Genomic DNA, 17,055 nt, shown 5'->3' with positions numbered 1-17,055 from the left:
CAGTGCTGACATACATTGACAAAGAGATGGACTCATTCAGTAGAGGCTCTATAGATCTGTAAAGGACTTATTCACTAAGCTGGATCAGGTCTTTTTGGTTATGTTTTGCTTTGGGTATTTTTTTGTTTATTTTTCTCAAATAAATCAATAGGCTTGGGCCATTTTCCAAAGATGAGATTTGGTAAGTTTGAAGCCAAACCTCTCAAGCTTTACTCAGGAGATAAGTGCTCAACAATGCGCCAGATTCATCAAAGCTTTACAGACTTACTTAAAAGAGAAAGAAAACGATTCAGCCAACTCATTTAAAATCAAATCAGGCAGTTGAAAATCTATTCCTGAGATTTGGTAAATCTGTCTTTTTTTTCTTAATTTTTTTTTTAAATGTTTCAAGAGTCCCTCATTTGGAAGGTACTTCAGGGGGCTCAGGCAACTCTCTTTCAAGAATCTTTCTTTTTTATTGCCTGATTATGAGCAGTGTATTTCTCATCACTGTAGGAGGAGATGGTTAAAAATTATATGTATATTTTCTTACCTTCCTCTCAGGTCCCCTTTTTATTTTAAAGGAGTGACTTTGGTTAGCTTTTAAGGACTTAAAAAATATTTTGAACTTTCCACCAAAGGTCTGTTAAATTAAAGCAGTGTTTTGACTTTTCAAAAAGAAAAAGTAAACTTGTTTATTCACTTAAAGAAAAAAAAATAATGGCAGTGCTGCACACCAATGCACTCTATTAATGCACAAAGCTGAGCGCAGATCCCTGTTCTCAAAGAAGTTTATGAGCCTCAGAACATACTAAGTTACTCCCTTAGAATACTTCATAGGGACAGATTAGTTACTATGTTTATTTAGCTCTTGGTATCTTTGTCAGTAAGGGTAACAACTTGGGCCAAATAAGCTAGTTGTTGGGTATACCCCACAAAAACCAAACTGAAATCACCAAAGTATTTGGTCTCCTCCCCAGACATCTTGTAAATTCACTGGTAAAATCAACTTTCATTCTGTGAAAGTTGCTGATACTACAGTCATGGGGGAAAAGTTAGCACTGCAGACCATCAGGAGGTAGTCCCTCCAGCCTAACAGCAAGCCTTTATTGCAAGTGTATATGTGAAAGTAAGGAGAAAATGTTGAAAACCTTGCCATGCTTTCTTCTTCTGTTCCTTCTTTGCAAGAAAACTACTTCTTCCAAGAACACAAAAAGACCATGTGACTTTGAACTGTAAACCTGGAGATCAGTGAGTCTACCTGCTACTGAGAAACTTGCTACCGAAATGAGCTCATTAGCTTTCATTTTTACAGGCTGCTGATTGATTCATGAACCACTTACATGGTCTCTGTAAGCTGTACACAAATTATGAAATGCACTGATTCCTAAAAATAATAAATCAGTAAGTCCCTCTTTTGCGCATCTCTAGTATAAGTGCTTAGCTCAATGGCCTTCAAAATTCCCCCAAAGAAAACAATGCTAATATCAGTGTTCACAGATACACTGCATCTCAAATGGCAAATGTTCTGCCTGTAATAAGCTTTGCTGGCACCTCAGAGAAGTGAATAAAAGCTTGCTGCTACAAATGTTACATACAAAATGTACAATACAAAATGCACAGAATTTTGCTTGAATCTGTGTAGGTGGCAGCTCAAAAAATCACAGTGAGGAACAATTGTCTGTAGCAAGGAAAATTCCAAGCTAGATGATCTATAAGGTCTTTTCCATCTTAGATCATTCCATTTCCATGACCTTCTTCATATGACCAAAGTAGTGAAACTTCTATGGCATCCCAGAGTTGGTGCTGAGTTTTAGGAACAAAAGTGTCTTCTCTTTTCAACTGATAGTCTACATGTAGGAATAGAACCTGCTAAAAACTAGGAGACTCATCAAAGGAAGAGGTAGGGAAGGATTCCTTACCCCAAAGGAAGATGGAGCCTTAATGTCATGATTTTCGGTACGTTTGCTGTTTCTAGTGCTACATTGGTCAGCCAGACTTCACCTGGACTCTGGCTGCTTATAAAAATTCTAGCAAAAAATGATATTTTGGACCTGTACACCTGCAAATTCTGAAGCACTTCATAACCTAATTTGCAGTAATTTGCTGAAGGTGACGTGGGCCTTGAGCCAATACTTATTAAAGACAAAGCAGTCTTTACACTAACTTCAAAGCTTCGGATCAGACACATAGTGAATCACTACACAGTAAACAAAAATCAGGAATGAGGAACAGAAATCCCAGTCTAAAGAAAAGCTGACATTCTCGCCTTCATTGCTTCAGTTTACTGAGCGAGGTTGGGGGGCAAAGCCCCCCGACGGAGTCTACCACAACAGCCCAACTCCATTTCAGAGCTCTTGGCCTCCTTGCCCCCCAGTGAGGGCAGGGCGATGCTGGACCAGCGCAGGGCAGCGCTGCCTCAGCGCCCACGGCTGCCAGCCGAGAAAGGGGCTAGGAGGGGCCGCCCGCATAAGACAAAACGCCGTAACAACAAGGAGTTGAAAGGTACAGACCAAAGAACACTGCTCAGTCCCAGTTTACTGAGAGGACATGTCATTTTTAGAAAGTTGTCCAAACAACTGTCTTCATATTCTCCACCAAAGTGGCTATTAATCAAACAACAAAGGCCCAATTAACACATAGCTGTTGTCACCTTGATGTTAAAAGCCTCTCCCCTCCCCCTCTCCTTCTTTCTTTTTGCCTTTAATGTTACAACCTAACCCAAAAATGCCTCAGGGCTCTACCGGGGAAAAAAAGACAAGACAGAGAGAGAGGGAGAAAGAGAGAGAGAGAGAGAAAAGGGAGGGGAGAGAGAGAGGGAGAGTCTTAAATACCATCTCTCCTCTAGGCAGCAATTTCCACAGATGAAGAGGTCACCACTGTTTAACAGTGTGCTGCCACGTTAATTTAGTATGACAAGATAAAGCAGTAATCTCTGCTCGAAGAGGCTGTAAACCGCCTGCTATCCAGGGACATGCTCGAGTCGATTTGCACTGTATATCACTTTATACAATTGCCGTGACAAAGCCCCCTGAGTTCCCTCATGTAAATCTCTCCCGCTGCCTCTCAAGCCGCCTGCCAGTCAGGCAGCCCCGGCTCGGCGGTAAGCTCCGCAAACTTGCCGGCTTACGCGCGCCCGCGGCCCCCCCCGGCCCCCTCCCCGCAAGAGGAGATGTTTAGGACTTTGATAATCCATTGATCCCACTTCCATATCGGCTTGTATTTTTCAATCTGTCGTGTTAAGTTGTCAGAGAGGGCGATTAAACCGATGTTTCATGTTCTGAGATTTGCGTTCCTGGGAATGATAGTTTTCAAAGCCTTTCTTGCTAGGTTCTGCTTAAAGATTATCCCTAAGAAAGCTGATGTGAATATTATTACTGGCATAAACCTGGTAATAAAACCATAAAGTGTTTTAGGTAAAGACATTTTAGAGATATTCGGGGTTATAAACATAAGAGTTTAAAGCTGGATAGAATTTGGAGTGCTTTAAAAAAAAAAGAGAGAGAGAGAGAGAGAGAAGAAAAAAGCCCTGTCAAGCTGTGGAGTTTTCTCTTCATGAAGCAAAACAACATATGTAAAAGGGAAAAAGGAGCTCGTTTGTCTGTGTAAAATAAATAGAATTACAGAATCACAGCAGAGGGCTAGGAGAAGGCTGACCTGTGTAGTTAGATGGGAAGAAGAGGATGACAGAGCGTGTGTGGTAGCAGCGGTCAGGATACTGCCTCAAATAAAATACTAAAGCACACTGAGAGCTACGCAGAGCGGACAGCTAAGAGAACTGCCTACGTCTCCAGCCACTGCACAGCTGAAAACATGGTATTTTTGTTGAGAAAATAGGGTGAATTCTTTGCAATATGTTGCAACTCTCATATGCCATACTGCATCTGTAGAACATGCAAGTTTTAAATTAAGTCTCCTCTCTCTCTCACATCTAATTTGTGTCGTTCTCCTGTGGCCTGCAGGCATGATACAAGTCACAGCACACAACATACCAAATTGGGTGCCAAAATGAATGTGTACCCGCATTCTGGATTAAACATACATGTGGGAACAAACAGCATTAAGACATGCACAGTAGATAGAACCCTATCTACTGTAAGGTAGGTAAAGTAAGGTTGAAACATACCACAGTTTCATAATTAATATATAGCTAGGTCTATCAACTATGCCTATCTATGGCATTTGGAGTTGCCAGTAATGTTATAAAAATGACTGAGTAAGGCTAAATCAAGCCTTTCTGATGCAGCAGGTCAGACACATTGTGTTCTCTTTACTGAATTAAATTAAAAACTAAATTTTGATATTCATTACAGCTAATAGTAAGAATGATGAATGCTTTGTTAAACACAGAAGTTTCTAATAGTAATTGAGAAGTATTCACTAAATTTAAAATAGGGAAAACTACTGGAATCAATGACATTTTTCAAAATCGAATCTTTTCAAAATAACTTTTTAAAGGTATTTTGGATTGCTTCTGTTCTCCAGTACATATTGCTAACCAACAAAGTGCAAACTGTGTATTTAAACATAAAGTTTATTATTTGATCTTAACATTGCTAGCTGGATATATAGCTAAAGGTTTGTTTTTAGAGAACATCCAGTTGTTAACACCTTACTAAATATCATCAGTGCTGGTGAAAAAAATGTTTGCTAAAATAATCACAAAAAAAGAAATAAAAGATGAGCTTGAATATGGTTATTTCTTCTACAAAAATATGAAAGAGTAAGTACACAGTAACGTGTGTTACTTCTTTAACTCCACTGTGAACGGGATTACTCTCACCTAATTTTAGCTCCAAATTAGACATCTAGTCTAAACTAGTCATCAAGGCTCCCTCTATAGTCAATAGACAAGCACTTTCAGAGGGTAATTCATCTTTCTTGTCTTAGATGCTTATTTTAAGACTAGAAAGGTTGTTCTCTGAGGGTGGTTATCTTTTTCTATAAACTACGAAGAGAGTCTAGACAACCATGTGCCTTAACTTTGGTGAATTGACCCCCGCTTCACTGTATGGCATTCACAAATCTGTGAGGGTGACAGAGCACTGGAACAGGTTGCCCAGAGAGGCTGTGGGGTCTCCATCCTTGGAGATATTCAAAAGCTGCCTGGACACAATCCTGGGCAACGTGTTCCAGGTGACCCTGCTTGAGCAGGAGGGTTGGACTAGATCATTTCCAGAAGTCCCTTCCAACTTCAACCATTCTGTGATTCTGTGAATCTCCATCAGTTTAGAAACAGTAATTAAACCACAGATCATCATGGAAGAAAGATAATTTTTGCTGTACTAGTGTGTAAATTAAGGCACTGAAAAGAGAAGTGAATTGTCAATGGTAAATCAGCAACTCAGTTAGGAATGCAGTGTAATTTCAGTAAACTGAATCATCGGAAAACATACTATTTCTGTTAGTATTTATAAAATTACAAATACAGAGTCCAGTGACAGTTTGTGGTATTTTACATAGCAAAATAAAGATACAGGCCCTAAATATACAAAAGTAAGATTTCAGTCAAATTGGTTTATCCACATAGACAACCAGCGAATTCACTGCGGCCTTGTGTCAGTACATTGCCCAATACTCCTGTTGACAGCTTCAAAGCTGAAGTTACAGTCTCTGCCCAAAAGCTAAGTTTACACTGGCCACAAGCAAACAGGAAAAGTACATCATCTACTACAGATGTATTCTTTGCAGAATTGAATCACTCTGTTTTCAATTCTAATTGCAGATATATAAAATTCTGAAAATTGTTTTCCAAAAAAATTTGTCAAACTGGTCTTAAAATTTAAACAATTATTTTACATGGAAACTATTAGGAAAGATCAACCTGCTCTCCCTCACACTCTACTTGCCTTATTGTTTCAAGACAGTATAAATTTAAGAATAAATAGTTAGAGTAGTTGCAGATTGTATATTTATAAAATTGAAGATAAACCATGGACTCATGCTGCTAACATCAGTCAGATACAGGACTCAAAACTTCAGTGAATCAAGTGTTCTGAGCTCTACCACGTAGAATGCTTTACACTCCCAGTATAGCTAAGTACCATATATCAAATACTTACTTGCTTAAAAAAAAAAAAAAAAAGAAGAAGGTAAATTCCTGGCCAGGCAATTACCTCTCACTCCAGGCCTTTTTGGTTCCCCTAGACATATACTTTGCAAGCATTTAATCAGATGAATCCTCATCCTTTTTTACTAGAAAGGGACATTGTGCTTGACATGACACTGCTTTATGTGTTTGTAACAACATCAATAACTTATTTCCTATGTAACAGAAAGCCAAAATGTCCAAGGGATCTGTAATCAATAGAAATTTACTATTCAGACTGCTGTCACATATCACAAAAACAAAGAATTAATTGAAAATCAGACAAGAAACAAAACCTGACTCCTACAGAGTTCTAAACCCAGAAAGCTACACATTTCTGTATAGGTGTTTTGCGCAAATCCATAGATCCTAGGAAGCTAGATGTTCACCTCAAAGAATGCTTTTGCCTTTGAATACAGAAGTATCCAAATTTGAGCAACTCTCCTGATTATAACTGTAGCAGTTTAAAATGAAAAGATTTACGATTTCTCAAGAAGGCAGGGAGTTTCACTTACTGTTTCACAGATGAAAACCCACACTTCACATTTAATCTGAAAATCAGCACAGATTGATAGGCCAAACAAGCAGGGCCTGTAGCACAGATATTTTGTACTCTTTCTAGGTAGCAATATTAATAAGCAATGCAAGCTTCCACTTCTGGTATGACTTAGTGTGCAGATCCACATACAATCTATTGCAGTAATTCAGACTTGAGATGTCAGAAGAATTTTACCTGTTGCTATAATATTTCTTATTTTGTGTCATCAAACTCCAATCCTACAGAAAGATATGTGCAGGAAGAGTTATAGTCAGTGACCTCTCCTCCTCTCCCTCTTGCTATCATCAGTATTAGGTTCCAATCAACCAGATTATTTTGCAGGAACAGGGTCATAAGCTAAGCATTCTGGGGCAAGAATGTTTCTTTTTTCTGTCTGTGTAAAAATAAACCATGCTCTGGGCACAATACAGATAAAGATAGTAACAGTCTGATGTTAGGTTTTATTGGTCTATGTTTCAGACAATCTATAATTTGCCTGTTGCCTGTACAAACTACAAACAGTTAATCTTTATAGCCCTTTTTTACCTTGTGGTAGATTGAGTTTTAAAAACAAGAAAAGGACACTGCAGCAGACACTACTTCCATACACAAAGCTGATACTGTTTATGGTGCTATGGCAAACATTATACTTAGCTAAACTGCCACAAACTATACTTAGTTATGCCCAATTGCTTTAATCTAGTGATGCTAAGTTCACAGAATCCATTGAGGCTACTTTGCTAAGAGCAAAGATGTCTTCTCTCTTTACACAAACTGCACATGAACAGTTAAAAGAAACAAAAGAACTTAACAGTATTACAGTGAATTTGGAAATGAGGCTGGCCAAGCTATTCAAGCAAGCTTGCTATGCTAGACATAAAGGACTACTCTTACATAGGAAAGTTTGTTTCCTCCATTTAATTTTTCTGAAACACTTTTCATCGTTGGTTGGTTCAGTAACATCGCAGCATGTCAATCTTCTCCCTTGGTGATGCTTCTGCACATGCCTTAGGAATTAACCCACCTATATTAGATGCACACACTTAAGCAAATGCTTGTTGAAATTCAGAGTCTTTTTTGCCACAGGTGCTTCTCCAGCCATGAAACTCCAATGAAAATTAATAAATCCATACAATCCAAGATTGTAGTGGATAAGAAGGTGGTATTTCACTGATACACTAAAGATGAGAGAAGTTACTAGCTCCAAGACAGAAAAAAAACATGACTGGATGATATGACGCTTTAAATGCTAGCAGCTGCCTGATGCCACATTTTCATTACCATTTAACCATTATTACATTTGGTGAATCTGCAGAAGTATTAGCAACTGCAAGAAAAATTAAAGAGGAAATGCTGGCCTAGGCACAGCCTAATGGAACTTCATTTGTGTAACCTGAGAGGAAATACTTTAAGGAGACCAAGTCAAAAAAAAAAAATGATGCAGCATTTTGCTGAACCATTAAAAGGACAGGTAACAAAGAAATACTTTTAAATGTCACTATGATGGGCAACATCCTAACTATGGGCACAAACATTCGCTAGCACAGGCTAAAACATGATTGTGAAGCAGAAGGTTCTGGTACTTCTAAGAGGCAGAGTTGATAAGCACAGAGATTCCTTGCAACCCTGAAATTCAAGAAACCGTGACCAGCACATCACAGTGCATTTCAGTTTGGGTATATTTCAATTGAAAGTAGAAATGTGTATCAAAACCCAACAATCTTTACCTAACTGACATTCTCTACAAGCAAATAACACACTACATTCTTTTCCTGTGTAATGTGTTTGTATGAACTATTTACTAAAAGGCTTTAAAATGGATTAAATAATAAAAATGACTAAGTTATATAAAGACTACAAGCAGAGAAAGAAAAGGTGTAAGGAAGAAATAGGTTTTCAGAGAGCAACTGAACGTAGATAAAAAGTGATATTATAACAGTATTGCTCTTGTAAAGCTGGAAGGAGAGAGAAAGGCTTTCTCACTTGCAGTGAAAAGAAAGGGGGAAAGCCACATCAGCTACTGGGGGGAAATTAGATAGGCAAGAGTGTAGAGCAGACAGAACGCACAAGGGTAAAAATGTTCTGGAAGTTCTAAAATGAATGGGCAACCACTGGAGCAAAAAGGAGTAAAGATGGTGTGCAAAGGTAAAAGAACTACATAGGGTGTAAAATACAATCAACTTATATACCTAAGTGCCTTGCCTTGATGTGTATGTCAGATAAAGTTATTGAAGTCTGCTAAACGGCATTCTAATCCAATAGTAGTTGCATAGTCAAAGGCCAGTGAACTTCCTAAAAGCAGTGAAAAAGTTTGGCCAAAGGAGATAACTTCACTGGTTGAAAGGGAAAGCATAAAAAGTAACCACATCTCTGTCGCCTTTTCTTTCCAGAACCATGGAGAACTGGATGCTGTATTGGCAGAAGAACCTCTGTCTCACTGCAATGCTGTGAAGATACTCATTTTCAACAGAGAAAAGACAAAGACACAGTATAAATTTCAGCAGAGTGGCACAGGTGATGGATTTGGACAGGAGAAACTACACAAAGTCTTCAGCTATTCAAGTTCTGGTAGAACGGAGATACCATAGATCCTACCTAGGTTACATCACAGCTGGGGATCAACTGTTGAAAACAAAAGCAAAAGAACACTGAAATGTAGTCTCTCTACATTGCCACATCTAATCAAATCTTGCAGTCCTGCAGGGGCTTTCTGTGTACCCTCGTCTTCATCTTCAGCAGCACTCCTCAGCTGGTAGTTTCAAAATTTTGTCTTGACCTTACTACTGTTCCACACTTGCGATACATCCCACTTCCCTCTGGAAGACCTCCCTTGTTCTCGTTGTCGTCTGTCTTCTGGGTGCCAGCTGCAGCGTACTGCTGCAGGCGTGCTGCTGCACTTCTCAGCCACAAAAGCTGCACGTACCACTAGGCTGGCCAGGCAGATCTGAAGCCAATGTACTATTTCCAGGAGGAAACATACAAGCCTCAGTGAAACTGCCTAGCACATCTCAGTAAATAGGTGTAATCCTGAACAGAGCTACTTCCTAAAGGCAGTCTGGATTGAGATAGCTATTTGGAATGAGGCCACTATGTCCACTGTGGAGGTCCTGGGGCAAACCACTTTGCTTAGAAAAATGACCAAGTTTTTTAAAGTATTTTTTGAAAAGGCATTTAATAGTTCTTTTTATTTCATCATAAAAGAGAACATCTGGTTCAAACATTCCTGAGGACTGCAGGTTGTATGATTTTACCTGTTTTCGTCTGTGTAATTTTTCAGTTATTCATGTGAATTAGATTTTGCTAGTATTTTGCAAGAAGTTTAAATGAAGATATTTTCCAGTATGAAGTCAATGAATTGATTCCTAGGCATATAATCATTTGCAAACAATGGATACACACAGTTCCCAGCACTTCTATAAAACAAAGGTGTTTACTTTTCTGTTGACTATTTTCTGCTTAACTGCATTCAAATGAATCCATTAGAAACGTGACTGCTTCACAGTAAGATGATCTTCAGCAAAAACAAACAACTGCTGTTTCCATTTCTCTTCCTGGCCTTTAAAAATTACAGTCATCTGCACCCTGTATTTCATGCAGTTTATAAATGATAAAGCTGGTCTTGATTTGTACATTTATTGTCTTAAATGTAGTTCTAACACTCCTGCTTAGAAAAAAATATAGGTGATTTCCTACTTCATTTCTTATTTATTGTCACTTAACAAACCTTTGGACCTTTTAAAGTCTGATCAAAACACTGATGCACCATTTCAGACTGGCCTTTCTGGGCATTTACTTCAGCAAGAGAAATAATATATCCACTCTTTCTTTCCATGGCCACAAGTAATCAAAACTCACTGTATCAACAGTGGTACAACAAACCAAGGAAACTTGTCCAAATCAACATATTACTTCTGAATGGCACTATGGCTTTAACCTCTGCCTCATCCGAAGAATGAAAATACTTAATTTGGTTTACCTGCCCTCCACAGGACAAGTATGACAAGAAGTTTGCAAGTAAATGTTAAATAATATAAGCATTTCTTACAGAAATAGATGGGACAAGATGGAGAGCCTGTCATGTCAAATCATGACAAGGATGATGGGCAGGTTTCTAATAACTTCAGTGTAAGATATGTTGTCGTGCAGATACCAAGTGCATCAAAGATGTTTTTGGCTTCCTCACTATTGGTTCCCACGGACTATATAGAGTTTTCTAGAGACAAGACAAAATGATGCAACAGGCAACTTCTACAGCTGTTTGATGGGTCTTGGCTGATTCTTCTTTATTTGCTCGCTCTCCTAATAGCCCTCACAGTTATTCTCTGAAATAGTACAAGTGTAAAGATTGAAAAGATCAAACTCTGATACAAGCCTGAAATTATATCTGTGGAAACAGCTTTCATGTGCTACTTTTGCGATGACATTTATAATGCAATGTTTGTAACAATGCAATTTCATCATCTTATAAATATCAATTTACCATGAGAAGAAGGAAAGAACAACAACAAAAAAGACGAATGCAAACTTATCACCACTTCTGCTTCGTTTTAATTGAACTAGACGAGATAAGCTCATCTCTTACAAAAACAACAGTTTATAGTTTAACTGTGAAACACCCTGTGTATGTGTGCTTGTGTGTGTGTATGTGTGTGAGTGTGTGTAATTATGGTGCCTGCTAACAATTTCATACTGCCACATTGCACATATGGCTTCCAAGCTAGCTTTATCTGAATCTCTGTGAATCTATTCTCCGTGCTATTAAACTGAGCACATTCCACATCGTTCAAAAGTAATTACACTTTTGTCTAGAGTGTAGGAGACTGCTCTCCCCAAACAATGAAATTCTCATTATTAGAGCTGGCACAATAACGGCACTGGTGTTCACAACACTGTGCATTGTACCATCACAATAACTTATCCTAAGCTTGATGCACAAAGGTACACTGGAAATTAAAATTTCTCTAAAACCGCTGTGGGTTTTTTTTTAATAGGCATTCTTTAGCTCACTATAATTAGAGTCCTATTTTGACTTTTTAAAAAGCTATACACATTCAGATTTCCATTCTCTTCACAACTTCTGAGCAGTAGCTAAGTGCTGTAGCTGCATGTTGTTCTGATATGATAATATTCACATGTTGATGACCCCAGACCAACTGGCAAAGTGTAGATCAGGATGTATGTGACAATTAAATTCAAATGTAGTATTAAACAACTTTTTATTTTGGGCAAGTAGAGGAAAGGCATGAAATAATGTGTAGGTATGCTCTTTGAGCAGTATTATTGTTGTTCTTAATATAACCAAAATTTCTTAATATATTTCCCAAGTTACAGAGGAATTAATTCATTCACCACAGAAAAGCAGCAACTTTTAGTGAGAAGCAACAAGGCTACTTAACAACACACTGTAATATTTCATATCAATTTAAAGCACAGCTGAAAATTAACACTGAATCCCACTCAAAGTACAGGACAAATGTGGGCCAGCAAATGTGGTCAGTTTGGAATATGAAAGGACAATGGCACAACAATACTTTACCAGTATGATCTTTTGGTCAGAATTTGCCTTTTCTACCTCATCTAGTATTTGAATGGTATTCCATCATTATGAAAAACAGTCAAGGTTAACCACAGTATACCATGTCAACAACATACATTAATCTACTACTACTCTTCTAGCCTTTCTATCTCTTATGTTCAGAGATCAGTGCACAGACACTGCTGGTGACATTGAGAGATGGTGAAAGCACAAAGCACAAGGTTCCCTAAGGCAGGAAAAAAACAAATAAATAAAATAAAGCCTCAGAACTTTGACAAACTAACAAGTATCCTTGCTAATCTCTTTACTACAACTATCCCTGCAAATACTTCAGCCTTAACAAGTTTCTTCAAAGAGGTATTAATTGATACTAGAATCCTCAAGTGTTTCCCAGCTAAGCTTATGGCCTGCTATTAACATTCTATGGGGATACTCACTTATACTGTAGGACAACTGATTTGTCTTATACTTTCTTCCAAGTTTTTGGTTTAAATCTAATAAATTAGTTCTTCTACTAGTAAGAAAAGAAATGCTCTCTTATTTGAAATAAATATCTAGTTTCTTCTTCAGCAGGAAGGGAGTCTGGGATGCAGTTGCCCTGCCTTTGAAAGACTTCTCTCTGGCTGTAGTTCCAGCAGCCTCAGAAATATGTTGTCCACTTGATGGAAAGATGGAAGATGTGGTTTTGCAGCTTTTTGGCTGATATGGTTAGGTTTAAAGACTTCTTTCTTGGGCTTTTGCCCTCCTGGATAGAAAAACTTTCCCAACATTCAGAGCTGTGCCTCTAAACCAGCTGTCAAAGACAGGAGCTGTTAAAACTTGGTCTACTGGAACAGGGTAAATTCTGGAAAATCAAAGTTCCACAAATTGTTGAGTTGTTATTCTGCTGCAATTAGCCCTTTACCATAAGGCTTCTAGGATGTCCCAGCTGGCAAGACTTGTAAAAGGAAGCACAGCGGGAAGTAACCCATGAAACACAGGGCTAGTTAACAGCTAAAAAAGGGAGGCCACAAAATTGATTCTCAAGGCTGAAATTGTTTTCCTAGCTGTCTCTTTGCGACTCAGTGTTGAGGCAGAGTATGAGGAGAAGGGGATGGCTGTGGTGGCAAGAGGAGCCTACCAAAGAGACAAAGCTGTGTAACTCCATATCTTTCCCAGATCCCTTGGCTGTGACTTCCTTCTGCTGGGTTTGCTCCCTATGCCCAATGGGAGTTGTACATGTATCCTCCATAGAAAGATCTCGGTGGATCAACAGGTCCATCTAAAAGTCACTTGGGAGGAATATCTTAGCCAACAAAACATGCAGGAGTGGTTTGGTTTAGAGGCGTGCAGTCAAGCGATGCACTGCATGATTTTCAGCTAGCTGCATATCTGATCGTGTCTTATTGGACATTGGATAGATGTGAAAAGGTATACTCTACTCAGGACAGCACGTGGCTGCAAAATGAGAACTCCATGGTCACTTGGAGACTCAGTCAGTAGGTGCAGTACAGCTGACAAGCTATTAACAGGTGTGAAGCGCACTGCTGGAACTTTGTCAATAAAACTGCATTGGACTGCACGGTGTGGTTGTGTGTGTATGTGCATACACCTGGACTGGCTTTCCAGAGACAGTAAAACATCACAGAATGTCAGTTCAAACAGTATAAAAGTGACCTCTGTGATGCTACCAAGGCAAGAATATTCTTTAGGAATTACTTTTGTAAATGATAATCACACAAATTAAAGCCATCTAAAAGCTATCCAAGCTCTGGACTCAGTCAGTTCCTTCTTTTAAGATACAGCTATATATACCTCAAGGACAGAGAGAGGGATTATGATTGCTCATTTATACAATTACTTCCTTCTTTCAGGAAACATACAGACTATACCCTTTCTGACCTACCTGGATGATCATTTTTACATGACGCTCTTCACTAAAAGAGAAATATTACCAAAATGTCACATGCATTCAAAATGGCAAATTTTTTAATGTATGTATGAAACCAAAATCTGCCCCCACAACCCTCAAAAACACTTCAAATCAACCTACAGTATCTCATTAGCACAATGAAATTGCCTAAGACATGAAATACCTTGTATTATTAAGAGACATAATACACTGTTTTGATATCAGATTAAATACAGTCTATACAGCAGGAAGTCACACTAGATGATCAGCTCACTTCTTCATCTTAAAAACTATAAATGAATAGAAAAGCTTCTTCAAATCAGCTAAAGAGAAGCCAAATGTTTCAGTCAGGTGCAGTTAAAATATTCTTGCTGGGCTCCTTAGAAGACTATGAGTTTTTCTTTCATTAAGGTCTAGTTCTACAGATAAAGTCATCAAAAGTTTGACTATTAACTTACATGTCCTAAGGAACAGCCCCTTTTCTTTAATATGCTCTCTTAAGACAGAACAGAACACAGCAAAGCTCATACACCAGTAACAACCTAACACCCCATTTACTGGAACTGTGTATTAATAAATTGCACCTGCATAAAATGTGAAATAAGGCAAACCAGTTAGAAAAGACAACCCTGCCCATGAGTAATTTTTGCAACAAAGTTCTTTCTTCATTTAAAGTTGCAGGAGCACAAAAATAAAATTAAATATTCCAAATCACTGTGTGAACTTAAGCATTAGAGCAACAAGGCGGTTGGGGAGGTGGGAAGGAATGGGATGCATGAGTCACTTTGTCTAGGAAAGTAGCTTCAGTGAATACCCAGCAACTTTGTCCAAAGAAAAACAATAATCCATAAGGCTTTTTATTCAGAGTTCGTTACACATGCGTAATCAGCTGTAAGGGCTTAAGTAGCACTATGGAGTTGTTGCAGGCTTTTATGAGAATAAACTATCACCTATTTTGGGATTCCTTGTTAAAAGCCTTCAGATACACAGGTCCATTCATTATCTTCACTTAGAGTGAAACTGTCAGTGCTTTTGTCCAAATGGGGCACTAACAGAAAAGTTACAGTTAATTTGTACACAGGCAAGAGCTGTGCAAGCCTGTTCACAATGAGACAGCTTTGTCAAGGTGCCTAAGTCCTGGGGTTCCAATGGCTTTTTTTGCGCCTTTCAACCTTTACAAAAATGTATCACAGTACTCTACATTAAATGTTCAAACACTTCACTTTACAGCAGTGACACCACAGTTCTAGTAAGGAACACCGCATTGTTTTCCTGTTCTTGTTGTCTCTGTATGTTTTTATACAAAGCCAGTTCTGGACTATCAGTGGGCTGTTAAATGAAGTGATTTAAGTTTGCACTATCATTTGTAAAGTGCATAAAGAGGTGGTAACTCACAAGTGAAAAAGTCATAGGCTGATATAATTCTGTAAACATAGTAAATTTTCTTTTAAGTATCTGTGCCATGTAGAATTCACATCAGACTTGAATTTTTAAAAACAGTAAAATCCAAAGTTGTTTTTTATACCTTTCGTACAGACTTGTTTGTTTTACTATTGCACAAACTTGGCATTGGGGTGATATTTGAGACACCACGCCAAACATGACTGTCACTTACAGTGTTCCAAAACCTTTTACTGCTTGCTGAACACATACACTTCAAATTTACATCACTGTAACTAAAAAATGTTAGCACCCTAAACGTCAGCAGACAAAGGTGAGGAAAAGGGGAGTTTGCACCATAAGTGATTTAGCATTTGTAGTGGAGGGTAAAGGCAGTCCAGCTAGGTCAAAGCTTTCACATTATTGTAGCATGTTCTGTACGTGTAACTATGCATTGTATGCTCCATAAAGTACAGATCTGGATGCCAAACTACTGTAGAGGCAGAATTGAAAGAATGGATGTAAGCACAATAGACCATTAGCAAACCTACCATTGTGTTGTGCTGAGAAGTGGGAGTCCTATGGCCACAGTTCTCTTGCGTCAGCAGAGAAACTGGCTGAAATTCCTCAGAGTGAGGCTTGTTGGGAAAACTCACATGCAAGGGAAGGTGAAAGGCTGGGAGCCCGTCACTCTCCTCTTCTCCCACTTTCTGTCTGCTTGTCACCATGGCTACCTCTCCATCTGCTTCCCCATACGGAGAGGCTGGTCGCTTGGAAGACATCCTGGAAGGAACAAAAGAGGAGAAAATAATGAAACCTCCAAATAAATCCTTAATGCCGTCATTGTGTGGTTAGGGGCCATTGTAGCAGAAATGCCTTTTTTGTGCTGGCAGAGAGCAGGAAACCATCCAAATACCACTGCAAAGCATACACAATTGGGAACAATGGCCAAGCAGGTAGCAACAGAACAGTGGCTTGTTTGTTGTGAGAATAATACACTAATATAGTACTCTCTTGTATTCTGGCTTCTTAAACACGAAAATTCACCTAAGAAGACTGTACAATGAAACGCAATTCCTTTAAAAATATACCCATCTAGTTTTGTATTTGCAAGAGATTGTAGAAGATAGACTGTCTCCTGATGCAAGCTATTGTCAACTCAGCTTTTAAGGAATAATTATCTGCATGTATTTAATAGTATCTAATAAAATAACATAAGATAAAAAGCTTGCTGTCAAGACAAAATGTCTGTGTTTATAAAACTTCACCTATGTGAATGATAGAACGTTATAGTCATGTTGCAATCATCTTTTAAGGTTCACAGATCTGTGATAGTTAAGCAATTAAACATTTGGACATTAATAATCAAAGCTTTTTGACAGCATAAATTCGAGGTTATAATGACTGACTGAAGATACGCTGTAGAGATAGCCTATAGTTTCTACCTATAGCCATATTTGGAAAAAAAACAACATGTAAATATAAATTGTGTCCATATAAAACAGGGCACACAAGGAACACACATTGGGTATGTATCATAAAAATCCAGCACAAATCTTTATGTGACATTTGGGCCTACTTTCCAAATTTTTTGAGATTGCTTAGTAATATTGTTCTGATAATATCTGTACATCTTCACCATA

At 38.4% G+C, this 17,055-nt stretch overlaps 1 protein-coding gene across 19 annotated transcripts in view; it reads right to left on the bottom strand.

The window, feature by feature from the left end:
* Nucleotides 1-17,055, bottom strand: part of SOX5 (SRY-box transcription factor 5) — a 650,623-nt gene that overhangs the window by 240,844 nt on the left and 392,724 nt on the right. For 16 of the 19 annotated variants that reach the window (XM_062591596.1, XM_062591577.1, XM_062591562.1 and 13 more), the window contains one exon: nt 15,964-16,195. In XM_062591596.1, the coding sequence (XP_062447580.1) occupies nt 15,964-16,194 (231 nt within the window). In that variant the 5' untranslated portion in view covers nt 16,195. The remainder of the gene's footprint in view (nt 1-15,963; nt 16,196-17,055) is intronic. The other 3 variants (XM_062591624.1, XM_062591635.1, XM_062591642.1) reach the window with 1 other exon arrangement.

The sequence above is a fragment of the Rhea pennata genome, chromosome 1 (assembly GCF_028389875.1).
Source record: "Rhea pennata isolate bPtePen1 chromosome 1, bPtePen1.pri, whole genome shotgun sequence".
In the NCBI taxonomy this organism is placed as follows: Eukaryota; Metazoa; Chordata; class Aves; order Rheiformes; family Rheidae; genus Rhea; species Rhea pennata.
This window is presented reverse-complemented; position numbering and strand designations above follow the sequence as displayed.